At 40.4% G+C, this 22,248-nt stretch overlaps 1 protein-coding gene across 1 annotated transcript in view; it reads right to left on the bottom strand.

Moving 5' to 3' along the window:
• The window catches only part of GLRA3 (glycine receptor alpha 3), a 180,860-nt gene that overhangs the window by 105,779 nt on the left and 52,833 nt on the right, over positions 1–22,248 (bottom strand). The window contains exon 3 of the mRNA XM_075849654.1: positions 11,730–11,797. Within this exon, the coding sequence (XP_075705769.1) occupies positions 11,730–11,797 (68 nt within the window). The remainder of the gene's footprint in view (positions 1–11,729; positions 11,798–22,248) is intronic.

Raw genomic sequence — 22,248 nt, 5'->3', positions numbered from 1 at the left:
ACAGTGACCATACAGCGGTCAAAAAACAATACATATTTGCAGACCATAAAAGTGAACCCAGTACTGATCAGATGCAGTCAGGTAGAAAAACAATAACATTCAGTGACTCACAGGTGACGTCTTCTCTGATTGTAGTTGCTCAGTTTCCCCATCTTCACCATTCGGCCCCGACTGCCATGATTCATTTTCATGATGACTGCAGACTTTGCAGCCAATACATCTTTAGCCCCTCACTTCTGCAGATCAACCCCTAGTCAGGGGTCAGAATAATTTAGCAGGTCTGATTAATTTAGTGGGTCTGGTCTGAGGACCAGACACCAATATTAATCAGACTCCAGACCAGAAACCTGAAAATTAATCAGACCCCAGACCAAAGGAAAAAAAAATGCCTCCTTACACTTACCGCCCCTGCACTAGCCTGTTCATAAGGAGGTATGCCTTAAGGCCCTTTTACACGAGCTAATGATCGGGAAAATGAGCGTCTAATAGTACGCTCATTCCTGACAATTGTCCTGTGTAAACAAGTCAACGATAAGCCGATGAACGTTCATCGGCTGATCAGATCTTTTATTTAGCCATAAAAATGGGCTCTAGTCGGCAGCACATCTCCGTGTGTAAACATGGAGATGTGCTGCTGACATGATGCAAATGAATGGGTAAAAACAATCCTATTAACGACCTTACATTCCCAAACATTAATGATTGCTGCTCCTGGTGAAAGGTGCTAAAGTGCCCTGACTGAAGTGCTACATTGTCTATTGGCACGTTTTTCCAGTCAGTATCAGGTCGTATAAAAGTATACCTGAGGTGGCAAAAGGAATTCAGTTTTTAACGCTCTAATCATAAGCAATGTATGAAACCATATAAGAGCCATCAGTTGTAGTCCAAGTCTAACTAGATGACTTTGTTGCTTTTTGCATTGCCATATGGATTTGTACTATTTTAAAGTATTACCATTAAAAGCCTGTAACTGTGCAGGATAAGTTTTTCTTAACAGTAGGGTTATATATAAAAAATAATATATTGTATATTTGGCCAGACAAAGCAATTATTTGTGTATCATTTGCAGATAATAATACTTTAATTTCACGAACAGAACATTAGAATTTCATGTTACATAGCAAATTTCTATTATTTTTAAAAGTTTCTACCCAGTTAATTTGCTGAATATATATACTAAGCCCTTGTTAACATTTTAATACCATGGCTATAGGTTGCTGTAGCATTGTTACATTGTCTCACTGTGCACAGAGGTTCTCAGCTACAATCACCTAGGTTGCCATGATTCACCTTTGATACTTCTCTTATGATTATTTTATTATCAGGTTTTAGTCATGTCCACCTTGGCACATGACCATGCATCTTACATTTCCAAAATGCTTTAATATATTTATTGCACAATAGTATTTGTACACCTCTGTTTCATACAAACACAAATAAAATGGTGACGAATACAGTGCTAATGGTTTCCATTTGTCACCGTTGTGACAGGGTTCCATTGTTCATGATGATTCCGTCAAAATAACGGAACCCTGTCACAACGGTGACAAACGGAAACCTTTAGCAATGTTTCTGTCACCATTGTGATCAATGGTGAGGGAAACGGAAGCTAAGGTTTCAGCTTGCCTTTCCGTTGAGGGGTTAACCTGATGCAAACCTCAGACGGAACCCCTCAACGGAAGGGCAATGCAGATGTGAACACAGCCTTAAGTACACACATCTCTAAGTTGCTCAAACTGAGAGCATGAAGCATGTGGTACCCTTGCGGTATTCCTACCCAAACCACAAATTGCAGGGCACTAAATGGAATATATCTTCTATTAAGTTTTACTCTAAGAATGTGGGCGCTCTTTGATGAACAACTTAGTCTCTTTAGTCCAAAGCAATGAGAGAAAAGCTTTTCTTTCCTTATTTTGGTTTATGCACATGAAAAAGTTGAGTCATCCAATTAAACTGCATTTTATTCAGGAATTTAGGGCTCCACCAGAGGATTCTAGCTTATTTTAACCTTTAAACAACTTAATCTTGGCAAGTTAGCCCCAAAGGAGCAGTGGTACTGGGCTGTAATTGAGTGTTGCAAAGCAACTTTTCATTATTCATCACTGTCTTCAAACAAAGAGCTACACAAATACAGCCTCAGGAATAATTTAGAAAAGAATGGGATAGAAAACTGTATGTTTTAAACATTAAAAAGTATCTGGCAAAATTATAACCTGGCTTGTGTCTGGGTTAGTGTTCACCCCCAAACACGTAGAGCATAGGAGATCCTCTAAATAAAACAGGATCCAGAAGATGAAGTATTTATATAGAAAATTGGAAGAAACAACCAGGCATTGATACTGTAAAATGGAAAACCACTGTATTGCAAGACTTCTGGTAACATTATGTGAGGTGGGAGGTTTACCCTCATCGGGGCAAAAATTAGAGATCCAGTAAGAGCAATGCCTAAACTTTTGGTTGCCAGAAAATAAACATTTTGGCTATATAAATTCAATGCTTCTAAGGGTATGTGCACTATCTTAACAGTTTTGCTAGGTCCAATTAATTTAAAGTAAAAAATGAAACAACTCTGCAAATAATTAAAAATATCCTGATATTTTGTGTTGACTGCTCCTATACAGACCTATGCATCTTCATGTTTACAGACTACAAACAAACCCTGGGTACTCTGATCCTGCAGCCATACTCCCTTCTATCTGTTCCCTTCTTCTTGCTAACATACATTCAATAGGTTATACGAAGTAGGGGGCAAATAAAAAAGTGATTATAACTGCGAGATGAAACTGCACAGGGTCAATAACCCTGGAGACATGTAGTTCTGAACAGAAGCTGTAGACATAAAATGGAAAAACATTCTTGATCAAGATTATTTGCAAAGTTTTTTCAATGCCTTTAAAATTACAGCTACTTTTGAGTTTGTACACTCTTTTCTATGACAATGTGATCCACTGGTTCTCATGAAAAGTGTACTGCAAGCAGGGGCGCAACTAGGAAAGACTGGACCACATAGCAAACTTTTGACTGGGCCCCCCTTCCCCACAACCAACACCACACCCATCCCCAGATCTCTCGCCCTTACGACAACAAACATTTATCAGTTCTGTGTTCAATGTAAAAATACAGTTAGGCCACCAAGTGTACTCTTATTAACCTTTAGTTACAGGGTTACGAAAATTGTAAGAAACAGTTAAGTTCTGATATTATAACGTTTGTTATCACTTAATTATGTTATTTCCTAGTCATAATAGTTATAAAAAAAAAATGACCCAAAACTTAAAGCACAGAGACACATCCCTTTAGATAATGCCACACACAACCCCTTGTAGATAGTGCCACACACAACCCCCTTTGTAGATAGTGCCACAAAAAACCCACTTGTACATAGTGCCACACACAAACCCCCTTGTACATAGTGCCACACACAAACCCCCTTGTAGATAGTGCCACAAACAACCCCATTGTACACATAATCCCCCTTGTACATAAACACACACAAACCCCTTGTACATAGTGCCACACCCCCCTTGCACATAATGCCACACACAATCCCCTTTGTAAAAAGTGCCACACATAACCCCCCTTTTACATAGTGTCACATAGCCCCCCTTGTGCATAGTGCCACATAGTCCCCTTGTATCTAGTGCCACATAAGTTCCCTTGTACATAGTGCCACGTAGCCCCCCTTGTACATAGTACCACATACCCCCTTATACATAGTACCCTTGTACATACCCCCCTTGTAGATAGTGCCACACAGCCCCCCCCCCTTGTACATAGATCCACACAGCCCCGGGAGCCCCCCTTCTACATAGTGCCATCCCAAACAAATAAAAAAAACTTATACTCACCTAGCCCAGTTACTGCGGCGAACGGAGCTGCTCTACAGCAGCCCGAAATGGAACCCTTGCGTAGGCGAGCGTGATGATCACGTCATCACGCCGGCTTGCGCACGGGCCCTGTCTAAGCGCCTTATAGGCTGCAGGCTTAAAGAGGCTCTGTCACCAGATTTTGCAACCCCTATCTGCTATTGCAGCAGATAGGCGCTGCAATGTAGATTACAGTAACGTTTTTATTTTTAAAAAACGAGCATTTTTGGCCAAGTTATGACCATTTTCGTATTTATGCAAATGAGGCTTGCAAAAGTACAAGTGGGCGTGTTGAAAAGTAAAAGTACAACTGGGCGTGTATTATGTGCGTACATCGGGGCGTGTTTACTACTTTTACTAGCTGGGCGTTGTGTATAGAAGTATCATCCACTTCTCTTCAGAACGCCCAGCTTCTGGCAGTGCAGATCTGTGACGTCACTCACAGGTCCTGCATCGTGTCGGCACCAGAGGCTACAGTTGATTCTGCAGCAGCATCAGCATTTGCAGGTAAGTAGCTACATCGACTTACCTGCAAACGCCGATGCTGCTGCAGAATCATCTGTAGCCTCTGGTGCCGATGTGTCCTGACACGATGCAGGACCTGTGAGTGACGTCACAGCGTGATCTCTGGAGAACACGGCTGTGTCTGCACTGCCAGAAGCTGGGCATTGTGAAGAGAAGTGGATGATACTTCTATACACAACGCCCAGCTAGTAAAAGTAGTAAACACGCCCCGATGTACGCACATAATACACGCCCAGTTGTACTTTTACTTTTCAACACGCCCAGTTGTACTTTTGCAAGCCTCATTTGCATAAATACGAAAATGGTCATAACTTGGGAAAAATGCTCGTTTTTTAAAAATAAAAACGTTACTGTAATCTACATTGCAGCGCCTATCTGCTGCAATAGCAGATAGGGGTTGCAAAATCTGGTGACAGAGCCTCTTTAACGTGACCTGTAGCCTAGTAAATGGCACAGCAGGGAGCTAGCTCCCTGCTCTGCAATAGTGGTAAATTGTATCTGCATACTAAGGACGCAGATAAAATTAAACGTGGTAGTCGCCCGTGGCTTCGGATGCCCGGTGCTAGCGACGCAACCGTGAATGAGGAGGCCTGTGCCACCTGGCCCACCACATATGGTGGCCGGGTGGCAAGGGCCGACTCATGCCGCATACCCCGTAGCAGCCACTATGACAGCTGCAGTGGTAGTTACACCACTGACTGCTAGCAGTATAGAAGAAACTACAATCAACACCAAGTTTGATGTGATAAATTCTTTTTAATGATGAAATTATAATTATCATCACTTCTTTCTGTTGATGCATATTAAGTAAAGATGCTATAGCGCTAGGGCATATCCAATGTATTTTATGTAGACATTTTCAAAGCTAAATAGGATATTTAGTGTTTGCATAATCAACATATTTTTCTTCTAACATTAAATCTGAGTATAAAATAGCAGTTATTTGGTTGCCTGAATTGTTTTACATTAACATTTGATGCTTACAAAATTGCAATGACCAGGAAAAGCAACAGCTGTGTCCTATTTGACTCTTTCTCTGTTTTGTATGAAAATAAACACATTTTCTTAATGAGATTTGCATAATGTATAATTGAAAAGGTAAATTGTGTTTCCTGTAACGCCAGAGCTACAGCAGTCACCTTTTCATATCAGAGTGGGGTGAAAATATCTGCAGTACAGCACTGTTAGGCCCCATGCACATGAACGTGCTTTTGCGACCGCAATTCCCCCGAAAATCCACAGGAGATTTGCAGCCCCATTCATTTCTATGGGCCCATGCACACGACCGTGGTTTCTGCGGTCCGTGCATGGCCCAGGAGCCTGGACGCAGAAAGAATGGGCATGTCTTATTACGGCCGTGTTCTGCGGTCCAGGCTCATAGAGATTAATGCACGCGGCCATGTGCACGGCCCGCGGGTGACACTCCGCAGTTGTCCGACCCCAAAATCACGGCCGTACACTTGGTGTGCATGAGGCCTAAGGGTGCATTCACACTTGGTGGTAATGGTGCAGCAGAGAACCACACCATTATCTACTGGAGCAAAACTACATGTACATTCATGGAATTTTAGCCACAGTATGATAATGATGTGATTCTCTGCCAGACCATTATTGCTATATGTGAATGTACCATTGGGCCCCATGGTACAGATGGTTCAGCTATTTTAACAGGATATTCTTCTGAAAATTCACAACAGGAGAACTTCACTTTAAGGCTGAGTTCAAACGGGGCGGATACGCTGCATAGTTACACTACATATCCGCCGCGGTGGCCGCAGTGGTGCAGTTTTTCGCCCGGAATGTCCGCTGCGAAAAATTGGTGCATTTAGCTAGACTGCTAGCAGGCCGGTGTCCTGGGATGATGTTTCATCCCAGGAGACCGCGGCACCCTGTGATTGGGTGCAGCAGAGGTCACATGGGATGCAATGTCATCCCAGGAGATCGTCCCTCCGACGTCATCCAGGCCAGCCTGTTGGGATGATGTTTCAACCATGTGACCACCACTACAGCCTGTGATTGGCTGCAGCGGTCACATGGAATGAAAAGGCATACCACGAGGCTGGCCTGGAGGAAGAAACACAGACTTCTGGGTAAGTATATATATTTTTTATCGGAGTTGCGTTTTTTTTGCGTCAGAATCAATGCAATTTCTCTGCAAAAAATGTAACAACTGCTATTTGTTGCAGTTTTACCTCCCCATTGAATTCAAAGGGGAAAACCTGCAACAAATAAGCAGCGTTTACGCAAATACAATTGACATGCTGCGGAATAAAATTCTGCGCCGCACGTCTATTTCGCTCAGTATTTATGCAGCGTGTGGATGAGATTTGTTCTATCTCGTCCACTTTGCTGCTACTATATTTGCTGCAGATTTTCCGCAACAAATTCTGTTGTGGAAAATCCGCAGTATTTACGCAATGTATGAACTGACCCTAAGGCTGGGTTCACACAACCTATTTTCAGACGTAAACGAGGCGTATTTTGCCTCATTTTACGTCTGAAAATAGGGCTACAATACGTCGGCAAACATCTGCCCATTCATTTGAATGGGTTTGCCGACGTACAGTGCAGACAATCTGTCATTTACGCGTCATTGTTTGACAGCTGTCAAACGACGACGCGTAAAATGACTGCCTCAGCAAAGAAGTGCAGGACACTTCTTTGCAACGTAATTTGAGCCGTTCTTCATTGAAGTCAATGAAGAGCAGCTCAAGATTTACGGGCGTCAAAGACGCCTCGCATAATGCGAGGAGGAGCTTTTACGTCTGAAACGAGGCAGCTGTTTTCTCCTGAAAACAGTCTGTCTTTTCAGACGTAAAGGCCACTTCTCGTGTGCACATACCCTAAGGCCTCATGCAGATGAGTGTCTACATTCCAGCTTATTATAAGAATCTGTATTGTTTTCATCATTGTTCCATGTGGGTTGCTGTATCTCAGACTGAGTTTTCTCTTAGAAGAACTGAAAACAGTCCAGCGTCTGATGGAGCATGCTGCAATGTTCTTATGCAGATGTTGATTTAAAAAGAAATCTCTGTATACCACCCTATTTATATAAAACACTGTGCATGCTCTAATCAAAATGCATTACAACTGTATTCGGGATTCGTGTAATAAGGATCCAAATAAGGTCATTTGCATGAGGCCCACATGTTAATAAAATGGCTGGATAAATATTTTCCATTTAATTTGATGAAAAGGAAAAAAAATGATGTGTGTCTCTGTATAATCTGCAGTAGGTATGTTTTATTTTTCTGATAAAAATTTACAGAACTCTTTATTCCTAGTACAGCTTTCATTTAAAATTGTAAAATATTTGGTTTATTCATGCTGTTTAGAATTACATAATCCTCCTTTTCTAGCATAAGCAATTTATGAATTAGAAAAAAAGACGTGTGCAGTTCTTATTTTTTTCAGCTGAGATTTTAGATGGGCCTACCTCATAAAATACCTACATAAAATACATACAGAAGCTCTGTACCAAAACTGTAGCTTTTTGATACTTTGTCGCTAAATAAATGCAAGAACTATTGAAGACTTAGGGCACGGCCAGACGTGGCAGAGGTTTTCCATTGCAAATGTTGGTGCAGATTTGGGGCAATTACGCAACAAATCTGCACCAACATTTGCATATTTGACAGGTAATTCAGACGTTGCAGAAAAGACAGCGAACTTGCCACAGATTTCAGTTTTTGCATTGCAAAGGCTGAAATCCGCAGTGAAATTCCGCTTCTTCTCTGCAACAGACAGTGCATGCTGCGGAGGGAAAATTTTGCACCGCAGCCTATGGTCCGCAGCGGAGTTTTCCGCAACGTCTGAACTAATTTGCCTAAAAATGTATTAATACAACTGTAAAAAACGCCCGCAGCGGAATTCCACAGCAGCCGTTTTTCACATTTGTTTCTATACAATTTTGGGAAACTTAGTTCATACGTTGCAGAAAATAAGGGCAAAGCCCCACGTGGTGGAATTGCTCTGGAATTCCGCTGCGGACACTCCGCAGCGTTAATCCGCAGCGGACCCGTTTCTCCATTGCCTTCCACTGCTTTTTAGTAGGGTTCGTTTAGACGATGCAGAAAATTCCGCTGCGGAGCATAGGCTGCGGTGCGGAATTTGGTGTCCGCAGCATACAATGGATGTTGCGGACGTGTGGTGGACTGGTTGCGGACTCATTGCGGAAGTTCTCCATTGACTTCAATGGAGATTCTAAATTCCGCAATGAAGTCCGCAGATGTCATGTACATGTTATGTGTGCTGCGGAGCGTATTGGTTTTTTAACATGACATTTCTTCATTCTGGCTGGACCTATGTATTTCGAGGTCTACAGCCAGACTGAGGAAGTCAATGGGGCTCCCGTAATTACGGGTGACTACGTGTGTGCACCCATAATTGCGGGTGACTACGTGTGTGCACTCGTAATTACGGGAGCGTTGCTAGGCGACGACAGTAAATAGTCACTGTCCAGGGTGCTGAAAGAGTTAAGCGATCGGCAGTAACTGTTTCAGCACCCTGGACAGTGACTACCGATCACAATATACATCAACCTGTAAAAAAAATAGAAGTTCCTACTTACCGAGAACTCCCTGCTTCTTTCTCCAGTCCGGCCTCCCGGGATGACGTTTCAGTCTAAGTGACGGCTGCAGCCAATCACAGGCCAATCACAGGCTGCAGCGGTCACATGGACTACCGCGTCATCCAGGGAGGTCGGGCTGGATGCCGAAAGAGGGACGCGTCACCAAGACAACGGCCGGTAAGTATGAAATTCTTTTACTTTCACTAGGGAAAGTGCTGTCCCTTCTCTCTATCCTGCACTGATAGAGAGAAGGGAAGTACTTTCACCTCAATATGCAGCGGCTAGTCCGCATCAATTTACTGCACATTTTGGGCAGATCCGCAACAGAATCTGCAACGCAGATTCTGTGCGGCATTGATGCGGACAGTTGTGGAAGAAATACGCCACGTGGGGCCATGCCCTAACTGTGCGGAAATTAGGCTGCAGTGCAGAATTTTCCCTCCTCAGCATGCTCATGACATTGCGGAGAAGAAGCAGAATTTCACTGTGGATTTCAGCCTTTGCAATGCAAAAACTGAAATCTGTGGCAAATCCGCTGTGATTTCTGCAACGTCTGAATTACCTGTCAAATATGCAAATGTTGCTGCAGATTCGTTGCGTAATTGCCCCAAATCTGCACCAACATTTGCAGCAGAAAAATTCTGCCACGTCTGAACATGGCCTTATAGTCTTAGCAATGTGCCTGCAATAGGGGCACAAAACTGCTATGGGCCCTTGAGTGATAGGGACCGTGGCAATGAACAGCGTCCCTTCTTACCATGACACTGTCACAGTCGCAGACCCATTGGGGAGAGCTCACTCTATACAGATTTATACAGCTCCCGATGAGTTCAATACAAGCATTATAAATCCATATACAATTAGCTTCTCAACTTGTTGACTGAATGCAGACAGAATTATACCTTGTCAAAAAGCACAGAAGTCCCCTATATAGAAGGATTATGAAATTATTCAGAATATTATTTATATATTTAAATAAATTACCAAATGACAAAAGATTTACTATCACTATAAAAAGAATAGATGACGTTTGCAGGCAACAATAAGATGTATTATAATAGTTCTTCATCTATTAAGTTGTATGCAGAGCAATTATTTTTTTTAGGCCAGGATCACACACACAGTTTTGATGCAGTTTTTAGTGTAGTTTTTGACTCAGTTTTCTGAGCGAAACACAGGAGTGGACACAAAAGAAAGGAGATGCATCAGTATTTTCTTTATACTTTTCTTTTCTTTTGGATTCACTTCTGGCTTTGTATAAAGAAACTTAAATAAAAACTGCATTAAAACTGTGTGTTTGTGATCCTGGCCTTAACATTTTTAAATCAGTCCTGATTATTTTGATTTCAACACGCAGATGTAGAAGACTGATGTTAGAAAGCAGGCAGTAATGGTCGGAGTACTGTAAGGGCACGGCCAGACGTGGTGGAATTGCTGTTGAATTCCGCTGCGGACAGTCCGCAGTGTAATTCTGCAGCAGCCGTTTTTTACATTTCTTTCTATACATTTTTAGGAAAGTTAGTTCAGACGTTGCAGAAAATCACTGTGCTGAAATTAGGCTGCGGTGCAGATTTTTCACTCCGCAGCATGCTCATTACATTGCGGAGAAGAAGCGGAATTTCACTGCGGATTTCAGCCTTTGCAATGCAAAAACTGAAATCTGTGGCAAGTCCGCTGTGATATCTGCAACGTCTGAATTAGGGCATGCCCCCACGTGGCGGTTTTCCTCCGCAACTGTCCGCATCAATGCCGCACAGAATCTGTGTTGCAGGTTCTGTGGCGGATCTGCCCAAAATGTGCAGTAAATTGATGCGGACTAGCTGCTTGTGCGTTCTGCGGTAAAAGTGCTTCCCTTCTCTTTATCAGTGCAGGATAGAGAGAAGGGACAGCACTTTCCCTAGTGAAAGTAAAAGAATTTCATACTTACCGGCCGTTGTCTTGGTGACGCGTCCCTCCTTCGGCATCCAGCCCGACCTCCCTGGATGACGCGGCAGTCCATGTGACCGCTGCAGCCGTCACTTAGACTGAAACGTCATCCTGGGAAGCCGGACTGGAGAAAGAAGCAGGGAGTTCTCGGTAAGTATGAACTTCTATTTTTTTTACAGGTTGCTGTATATTGGGATCGGTAGTCACTGTCCAGGGTGCTGAAACAGTTACTGCCGATCGCTTAACTCTTTCAGCACCCTGGACAGTGACTATTTACTGACGTCGCCTAGCAACGCTCCCGTAATTACGGGTGCACACACATAGTCACCCATAATTACGGGAGCCCCATTGACTTCCTCAGTCTGGCTGTAGACCTCGAAATACATAGGTCCAGCCAGAATGAAGAAATGTCATGTTAAAAAAGCAATACGCATCCGCAGCACATAACATGTGCATGACATCTGCGGACTACATTGCGGAATTTAGAATCTCCATTGAAGTCAATGGAGAACTTCCGCAATGAGTCCGCAACCAGTCCGCAACATCCATTGTATGCTGCGGACAACAAATTCTGCACTGCAGCCTATGCTCCGCTGCGGAATTTTCAGCCTCGTCTAAACGAAGCCTACTAAAAAGAAGTGGAAGGCAATGGAGAAACGGGTCCGCTGCGGATTAACGCTGCGGAGTATCCGCAGCGGAATTCAAGGGCAATTGCGCCACGTGGGGCTTTGCCCTTACCTTTCAAATATGTAAACGTTGGTGCAGATTTGTTGCGTAAAAACTATGCGATGTCTGGCCGTGCCCTAAGAATGAATGCTTTAATATTATTGTAATGTACATACCATTGTGGTTTCAGCAATTGATCCAAAGCTGTTAACAAATATGTTGCAGGTGACATTTACTGGAGGCCCTGCAAAACAACAAAAATTAACCATTAACCATTTATTTTTCTTGCCAAATTTTATGTAAGGCGCAAAGCCTTTTACCAAGTATGTGACAACTAACCTTGTGTATCAAATATATCATACACCATATTGTTTGTTAATTTAGGTAGCTATGTCGGCTTTAATCTAAAAGTTTTGTAAATTTGTACATGTGTTTTTGGTGGCGTTTTGGTGGCTTTTTTTTTGCTAATAGTGTGTTTTACTACTTGCGTTTTTTTCGGTAGTGTTTTTCACGTTGCAAATCATGTGATTCATGCCCTAAGAATTGCCTGTGTACTATCAGTACTAAGGCTAATGTACTGGCATATAGATATATACCAGTACATTAAAATGAAATAATAAAAATGTAAATTAAAATTCACCCTATGGAAAAAAGTTAACAAAAGAAAAAAAGAAAATGCACACAAATGCAAATATTTTTTTTTACAATAAATAAACGTTATTAGATATAAGTCCCAAAACCTAAAATAATATATACACATTTGGTATTGTCACGACCAAAACAACCTGCACAATAAATTATAGTGTCATTTATGATGATCGGTGTATGCTGTAAAAAATTATTTATGGAAACTGCAGCAAAACTGCTTTAATTTCTGCATTTTTGCCAAAATAAAAATGTAAAAGAATAAAATGATAATGGTATTTGTTCCAAAAAATAACACCTACAACTCGTCCCGCAAAGAACAAGGTCTCATACAAGAGAATCTCTACATATAATAAAACTGTAAACTTTGCGTGTCCGTACATTGAAAATATTTGCGAAGAAAAATAATTGGGGGGGTGAAGGATAAGTGATAGAATTCATGAAGATCATTTTTATAATTTTTGTCTGTTTGTGCACGCATCACGTAGAAACTACTGACCCAATTCGGATGGAGTATTTAGAAAAACATAGGGGTCAACTTGAAGTAACATTTAGTTTTTATTTAATCGCAATCGGTTCACTCAATCAGAAGATATGCAAATTTAACCCCTTAACGACCGGCGTATACGGTTTTTACATCGGCCTTCCAGGGTAGTTCTTCTGAAGCGCCGCCTTTTCACGTCGGCACTTCAGAAGGACATTTCCAGCATCGTGCGGGGTGCTTCTGAAGTCCGGGCTGTTAATAACAGCCTCGGGCTTCAGGGCAACGATCGGAGACCACTAGCTGTGGTCTCCGATCATATTTAAACGTTCAGATGCGGCGCTCAATAGCTAGCGCTGCATCTGAGTGATTTTAGAGGGAGGAGGCTCCCTCTCTCATCCCACTGGCATCCCCGCGTGCATCGCGGGGTGCCGATGGGTTCTATGGCAGCCTGGCGGCCTAACAAAGGCCCCCAGGTCTGCCTTTAGTAATTGCCTGTTAGGTCATGCCAGAGGCCAGCTTTACACTGATAGGCAATAATACACTGCAATACAGAAGCATTGAAGTGTATTATAATAGCGATCAAAAGTTTGCACAATAAAGTCCCCCAGTGGGACTAAAACTATAGTAAAATAAAGTTTGAAATAAATAAGTGTCCCAAGTAAAAAATAAATTAAAAAAAAACACTTTTTCCCCTTACAAAATACTTTATTATGAAAAAAAGTTACTCATATTTGGTATTGCCGCGTCCGTAACAAACCCAACTATAAAACGATTACATTATTTAACCCGCATGGTGAATGCCGTAAAAAATATAATAAAAAAACAACGCCAGAATTGCTGTTTTCTGTTTATCCTGCCTTCAAAAGAATTTGATAAAAAGTGATCAAACCGTCGCATCTACTCCAAAATGGTACCAATAAAAACTACAAGTCGTTTCGCAAAAAAAAAGCCTTCACACAGCTGCATCGGTCAAAAATAAAAAAGTTATCGCTCTTAAATACGGCGACACAAAAGCAAATAATTTTGAAAAAAATTCGTTTTTACTGTGTAAAAGTAGGAAAACATAACAAAAATCCATACAAATTTGGTATAATGGTGTAAATGATGTGTGGCCCCATATTTGCATCAAATCCTTGAAGTTGTGCTATACTTTTATCATCAAGGCTAGAGTAGGAAGAGAGCCCCCCCGTTCACCCGCAGAATGTCCAGCCACATGGGCTATATACCTCCCAGACGCTCCCAGCCCATCCCTCTAACCCCACCCCTTGATCTGCTAAAGTTGAGCAGCCATAAAATAGACCCAAAAAAATGGGTATAGCAAACCCTCCCGATTCCTCATCTTTATGCAGAGTCTAACCGAATTCTAGCATTTTTTTTCTACAGTAGTGCCCTGTATCTTATAGAAGGCAGCAGTACCCAAACTGGGGAAATATGCAGAACATAGAACAACTGGGGGATTAATAACATTTAAATAAGATTGCCACAATCTATTAGTGACAACAGAAATTTGCATTACGCATGAACTTTAGTGATAAATTTGCCTAGCAAAGGGAACAAGTTATCTGTCTTGCGGACTGGGTGAGACCATAATGCCCAGATATAAAGCTCTCAACAATTTGCAGGTGTGTGTAGTCAAGCCATAGATGAGGAGGCAAAGGGTCCAGAGGGAGGAGGACTGACTTACTGCACTTGATGGTTAATCAAGATCTTTCACCAAAATTAGTTATAATAGACATAATTGGGTCATTGGAAAGCTAAAGATCCCCAATATACAACATGTCCTCAGCGTAGAGGTAAACCATTTCCTGCCTGTAACCCAGGTAGGCCAACTACTTCAGAAGAGGCCCTAAGCAAGCAGGCCAATGGCTCAATGGCTATAGCAAGGAGAAGGGGTGACAGGGGACACACCTGCCTGGTGCCTCTCCCCAACTCAAAATGGGAATAAAAAGGTTTAAAAATTAGTAGTTACTCTGAGACTCTTTGTGACGCTGTTCAGGAAAAATACAAAGGCTCTTTTGTCTTCCTCTCAAACAAATCACACCGATCCAATAGTACAGTATATCTGATATAATACAGCTCTGTAATTAAACCACTTCCAAAATTCAGTTCAAAATTATCAGACAATCATCTATTTGCATGGATCCTACTTTGAGGCTGGGTTCACACGACCTATTTTCAGACGTAAACGAGGCGTATTATGCCTCGTTTTACGTCTGAAAATAGGGCTACAATACGTCGGCAAACATCTGCCCATTCATTTGAATGGGTTTGCTGACGTATTGTGCAGACGACCTGTAATTTACGCGTCGTCGTTTGACAGCTGTCAAACGACGACGCGTAAATTGACTGCCTCGGCAAAGAAGTGCAGGGCACTTCTTTGCCACGTAATTTGAGCCGTTCTTCATTGAACTCAATGAAGAGCTGCTCAAGATATACGAGTGCCACAGACGCCTCGTATATTACGAGGAGGAGCATTTACGGCTGAAACGACGCAGCTGTTTTCTTCTGAAAACAGGCTGTCATTTCAGCCGTAAATGACAGCTAGCGTGTGCACATACCCTAAAACTCAAAAAATTCCGGCAGAGATGCAGCAAACACTGCCACTAATATCCACTAATTGCATCCAGAATGAATTTATCCTTTAAACCCCATCACAAGGACGACCTCACTCTCCTACCTTTAATACGACATGTATCAAGGAATAATTGGATATACCTCTAGTCAAATACTCCACAGAAGGTAAGTAAGATAGCATAGACCTCAAGCAGATTGGGAGGTCTATTCTAGATAAGGAGTGGTTAGACCTAGAATAGCAAAAGTACTGCCTAGCTGTGTAGTGCCTAACCCTCCATTTTTATTTATTTTTTTCATAGATACAAAACCGCATCTTACAATATGTTTCAAACAATGTCTGCTATAAGCGCAGAAAGATCGAAAAGATACATAATATCTAATATATGTGAAAAATTGCTAATACCAAACTAATTTTGGTATTTGAGCAAACAATAAAATATAAAATTCTAGTTATATATCCTTTAACCCCCAAACCCACCCCCATAAGAGGGTGATGAGACGGAAAATATCGAGAGACGAAAGAGGAAAAAAGAAAAAGAAAATGAGAAGGTTAACATTTTAGTTTAACCAACACTGATAGAGATACATCATTTCCCAACTAAGATTCTTCCTGAAGCCACATGTTTCAAAAGAGATCATCCCATCAACTAATTTCTTCCATATTGCCACTTTTGGAGAATTTTTGGCAAACCAATTCTTGGCAGTGCAGTTTTTTGTGATATATGATAAAGAGTTGATAAACACAGTGGTTTTCCATGTACCTGGGAAAAATTCCCACAGGCCCAACGCACAATTGTTAACGGACAATTGCACAGGAAGATCGTAAATCGAATCAATATGTTCTATAACTTTTTGTCAAAAACTGAACAGTTTTGGACAGCGCCACAAGAGGTGAACTAGACCTGCATCTTGTTCTCCACATTTAGGATAGTTTGAGGAATCACGTTTACCGATTTTATACAGAAAGTTAGGCATATAATATATCCTGTGTAATATTTTTTATTGTACGAAATTATATGAAGAGCTTAGCCTAGAACTAGCTAAAGTAGTCCAAATTTCATTCCGTTGTGTTTTAGAGATAGTGCCAAAATCCCTAGACCATTTTAATCTTTTATCCTTAGGAAGTCACTGTTTAAGGTGACAGTCCTACGTTTTTATAAATTTTCTCTAAACACCCCTTTCTAGTTTTCGTGTTTCCAAAAAAAAGAAAATGTCCAATTATCCACATTGAGTGACTCCAACGCCTCTGCACGTAATGCATGATGAAGTTGGAGATATTTAAATGTATCCATATTATCATGTAGTGCATAAAAGTTCTTTAAGTGATTAAAACTGATGATTTTACCGTTATCCAATAATAGTGATAATTTAGTAATGACTGTTTTAACCCAAAAGGCAGGTGTCGTCAGTTTCCTGACGTCTTTAAGATACTTATTGTGCCACTGTGGAGAAAATTTTGTTAATTTCACCTTATACTTCTTCATAAGTGTTACCCAAAATTTGTGCAACATTCTACCACTTGAGAACTCACAATGCAGTGATCCAGAGTCAAGCAGTTCATAAATATTGGCATATCTCCCTTTCGACCATACATCAATCAAATATACATTGAAAGTGATATTTCTCCAGTCAACCAAATAATGGGTTTGAGAGGAGAGAAAATATGAAAAAAAAAATGAGGTGATTCCATTCCTCCCTGTTACCGAGGTAGCTGTAAAGTCGAGCAGTTAATTCTGGGTCTTTTACCATCCCAAAAGAAATTTGATATCATGGAATCAAGTAACCCAAACCATGCTTTTGGGATCATTACAGGACGGTTAATAAGACTATAAAGGATTTGAGGTAAAATAATAATTTTACTTAACGCAATCCGATCCAACAGGGAAAAATGGAATCTCCTCCAGTTCCTCAACATAGCCAATGTTTGGGAGAGGTTAAGTTCCAAAAATTCTTCTACCCTACCAGAAATAACAATACCGAGATATTTAAAAGAATTAGAGTGGGTAATACTTCCAGCACCACTGCCAACCTCATTGATTGTGTTATTCAGTGATAGCAGATAAGACTTGCCCCAATTTATTGTCAAACCAGAGAACCCACCAAATTTGTTTATTATCTCCATGATAACTGGGTATGAATAAGGTACTGTATGTTATCCAGAAAAAGCATAATATCGTCCACATACAAAAGATATTTTATTATTCTACCACCCAGACCAAATCCAGTAATTCTATCATCACCTCTGACTGCAATAGCCAGACGCTCGATAAAAATAGCAAAAAGTAGCGGCGATAGACGGCACCCCGTCTCTTACCCTGCTCAACACCAAAACTGTAGTGTGGTTATTCACCAGGACTTGGGCGTTTGGCTTGGAGTATAATAGTTTAACCCAGTCTATAAAAGTATCCCCAAAACCAAAGGCCTTCATCTCCAACCAAAGGAATGACCAGTTCATGCAGTCAAAAGCCTTTGTAGCATCTAAGGCCACAAGGGCTTTTCCCTTCTTATCCATTAGGCGAATCTGGATAGAAGTAAAGGCATTCTTTAGGTTATACATAGTCAAACCCTATTTGTCTTAGAAATCTCTCAAGTCTTATAGCAAGAATTTTTGCCAGAATTTTACAATCAGCATTTAGTAAGGAAATAGGACTATCAACTAACGATGGATTCCTTTCTTGTTTTGAGATTAAACTAATAATATCTTAATTCTGGGATTTAGGTAGAATACCCCATTTCTGTGAATCATTAAAAACCTGTAGCATAAATGGAAGTAGGGTTTCTTGGTACCTTAGATAGATCTCTGGGTGGAATACCTTCAGCTCCAGGTGCTTTATGGCTCGACAGTAGCTGAATTTCCAGTTTTATTTCATCCAAAGTTAGTGGGGCATCTAGTACATCCCTTGCTTCCAGTAATTTTTGGTGGGGATACATTTTCTAAGTATAATCATGCAGCCTCAATATCTACACCTCCCTTGCTACTATACAGTTGTGCAAAGTAATTTTTGAAAACATCTCTTATGGATTTTTGGTCCCGGACAAACCTATACTTGTGCTGATGTGCTGCATGATAATATCAATACTAGATTTCAAGTTTTTATTATCAATAATTCTAGAGAGTAGACTTAGGTTTACCCCCTTGGAAGTATTTATTTTTTCTACTGGAGAGAAAATGCAGAGCTTTTTTTTCTACGTGACTCCTATATTTGGTTGTCGCATTTTCCCAAGCAGTTTTAAAAACGTCACTGGGGTTGTCAAGCCATGGTTTTTCCATCTCCAACACTAACTCTTTTAACTGGTTTTCCTCCTTATTCTGAAGTTTTTTGTAGGTGTTCATTTCCTGTAGGTATTAATTTATTTTATCACTAACCCCCTCAAGAAAGCTTTAATTGTATCCCATACACAAAGGTTACTTGTGCTATTTACATTAATCTGGAGAAAGGATTTCAATTCAGTCTCTATTAGGTCATCCTTATTACATAGGTCCAATAAATCTACATTTATTCTATTTCTTGGTATTTTTGTCTCTTCTGATCTTATAAGAACCGATAAGGGGTAGTGGTCAGAGATTCCTCTAACTTCATATTTGATCTTACACGTATATTATATTCATCTAAATAAATCGTTACCCAAAGCCAAATCGCTTCTGGATAACGTACCATGAGACTTTGAGAAACTTGAAAAAGCCACTTTATTAGGATATTTCATTCTCCATAGATCTGCTCAACCCAAATCCTCCATTAGTCTAGCTAAATGAGACACAGAATTAGATACTACGTTCAATAGCGATCGTGGCTTCTTAGGGGTTGAAACAACGTCCGACGGCCCGCTACATGATAGCGGGCGGTGATGGTTGCTATGGCAACCGCAGGCCTAATAATGGCTTCCGGCTATGCCATCTATGGAAGCCTAGTGGGCACAAAGTCAGGACCCACTGTGCTTGCTGTCAGCGAGTAGCTGACAGGTCTAATATACTGCACTACGCATGTAGTGCAGTGTATTAGAATAGCGATCAGGGCCTCCTGCCCTCAAGTCCCCTAGTGGGACAAAATAATAAAGTAAAAAAAAGTAAAAAAAGTTGTGTAAAAATAAAAAAATAAAATTTTTAAAATTAATAGAAGTAAAAATCACCCCTTTTCCCTAATTAGTCCTTTATTATTAATAAAAATAAATAAATAAACAAATAAACTATACATAATTGGTATTGCCGTATCTGTAACGGCCTGCTCTACAAAAGTTTTTCATTATCTATCCCGCGCGGTGAACGCCACAAAAGAAAATAATAAACCATACAAAAATCAAAATTTTTTGGTCATTTCACCTCCTAAAAAAATAGAATAAAAAGAGATCAAAAAGTCGCTTGTACCTAAAAATAGTCCTGATCGAAACTACAGTTCGTTACGCAAAAAACAAGTCCTCACACTGCTTTATTTATGGAAAAATAAAAAACTTATGGCTGTTAGAATAAGGTAATACAAAAAGTAAATGATTTTTTTATAAAAAGTATTTTATTGTGCAAATGCCATAAGACATTAAAAAAAAACTATAAACATATGGTATCGCCATAATCATATCACCCTGTAAAATAAAGTGAATATGTCATTTATAGCACACGGTGAACGCTGTAAAAAAAATTTAATAAAAAAACTATAAGAATTGCTGTTTTTTAGTCACTACGCCTCTTAAACATAGAATAAAAACTGATAAAAATGTTGCATGCACACCATGAAAACTACAATAAATTCCTCAAGGGGTCTAGTTTCCAAAATAGGGTCACTTAAGGGGTTTCCACTGTACTGTTACCTCAGAAGCTCTGCAAATGCGACATGGTGCTCAGAAACCAATCCAGCAACATCTACATGTCAAATACCACTCTTGCCGTTCCGAGCACTGCCGTGGGTCCAACCAGCAGTTTATGACCAGATGTGGGGTATTGCCGTAATTGTGAGAAATTGCTTTACAAATGTTGGGGGCGTTTTCTCCTTTGTTCCTTGTCAAAATTAAAAATTTGTACCTTTTATTGGAAAAATTTGATTTTCAATTGCACAGCCTAATTCTACAAAATGCAGCAAAAAACCTGTGGGATCTAAATGCCCACTATACCCCTCGGTAAGTTTCTTGAGGGGTGTAGTTTGCCAAATAGGGTCACTTTTGGGGGGTTTCTACTGTTTTGGCACCACAAGACCTCTTCAAACCGGACATGGTGCCTAATAAAAAGGAGGCCCCATAATCCACTACCTGCTCCTTTGATACAGGGTGCTTCAGTCTATTAGCGCACTAGGGCCACATGTGGGATATTTCTCAAAACGTAAGAATCTGGGCAATAAGTATTGAGTTGCGTTTCTCTAGTAAAACCTTCTGTTTTACAGAAGAAAATGGAATAAAAAGGATTTTCTGACAAAAAAATTATATTTGTAAATTTCCCCTCTACTTTGCTTTAAATTCCTGTGAAACACCTAAAAGGTTAATAAAATGTCTAAATACTGTATTGAATACTTTGAGGGGTCTAGTTTTTAAAATGGGGTGTTTAATAGGGGTTTCTAATATATAGGCCCCTCAAAGCCACTTCAGAACTGAACTGGTACCTAAAAAAAAGAGGCTTTTGAAATTTTATTCAAAATATGAGAAATTGCTGCTGATGTTCTAAGCCTTGTAACGTCGTAGGAAAAAAAAGAATGTTCAAAAAATGATGCCAACATAAAGTAGACATTTTTTGGTGGTATAACCCTCTGTCTTACAAGCAGATGCATTTAAATTCAGAAAAATGCAATTTTTTCACATTTTCTCAAAATTTTTCTATTTTTCACAAATAAACACTGATTATATCGACCAAATTTTACCACTGACATAAAGCCCAATGTGTCACGAGAAAACAATCTCAGAATCGCTTGGATAGGTTTAAGCATTCCGAAGTTATTACCACATAAATTGAAATATGTCAGATTTGAAAAATGTGCTCTGAGCCTTAAGGCCCAAACTAGGCTGCATCCTTAAGGGGTTAATTATAATATCCAGAAATATATATCTACCTGCCATGTGAATAGAGCTGGCCATTATTTTACTATTTTACTCTAACCCCACGAGCGTGGATGGAATAAGTAGAGTGGTGGGAATGACATTAATGTTCCTAGCCATAGTACTATGCAAGACATCAAAATTGAAGCTGTATCAGCCATCCCAAGGGCCCATAATGTATGACCACAAAAACATAGCATGAAAAGTCTCTACCAGGTTCCCCAAAAACTCCCAACCTGAAACATACACATTAACACATACATCACTTTTCTCCCTGAAAGAGAAGACAAAGGGAAAACATAGTTCCTGAAACCAAAACGAAGTGGAAATTATAGCTGGTCACGATTCCACACCTGCTAAGAGAAAATATCAACTTGTGCAGCAGAAGCATGCTAAAAACTGTGCAGCATAATGATTAGAGCAATAACCTGGTATGTCCAAAATAGCAACTGTATGGATCATTGGTGAAGGTTCTGATAATTGTGATCTTACCCCCTGTTTTAAGCCTTGATTGCACAATTGATGATCATTACTATCCAGTCACTGCACAACAGCCACCAGGGTCTCAAACGTGTGTCTCCCCCAATGCTACAACTTGGAGTTTAGCAGGATAAAGCATCGAGTAGGGAGTTTGTAAGGCTCGTAGTCTCTTCTTCAAATACATGAATTGCGCCCGTCGTTTTTTAACCTTTACGGAAAAGTCCAAGAAAGTAGATATATGGCCGCCATCAATGGTGAGATCCTCACGTGTACGTGCCTTCTGTAAAATGGTGTCATGATCTGTGAAGTAAAGGATTTTTTTTAACACAGGCCTTGGGGGAGGCTGCGTTGACTCTGGACTTGAAATTCACTAGGTTTTTATTTTTCCAAAGTACAATACAAAAGTATACAACATCCCAATGATACAGTCTCACAGTATTGTATACAGAACACAGAAAAAGCTTGCACCTTTAGATATCAGAAACGTGCCTCGGACGTTG

The sequence above is a fragment of the Rhinoderma darwinii genome, chromosome 1, assembly GCF_050947455.1.
Source record: "Rhinoderma darwinii isolate aRhiDar2 chromosome 1, aRhiDar2.hap1, whole genome shotgun sequence".
Taxonomy (NCBI): Eukaryota; Metazoa; Chordata; class Amphibia; order Anura; family Rhinodermatidae; genus Rhinoderma; species Rhinoderma darwinii.
The sequence above is the reverse complement of the archived record's forward strand: the minus strand, read 5'-3'. Positions and strand labels throughout refer to the sequence as shown.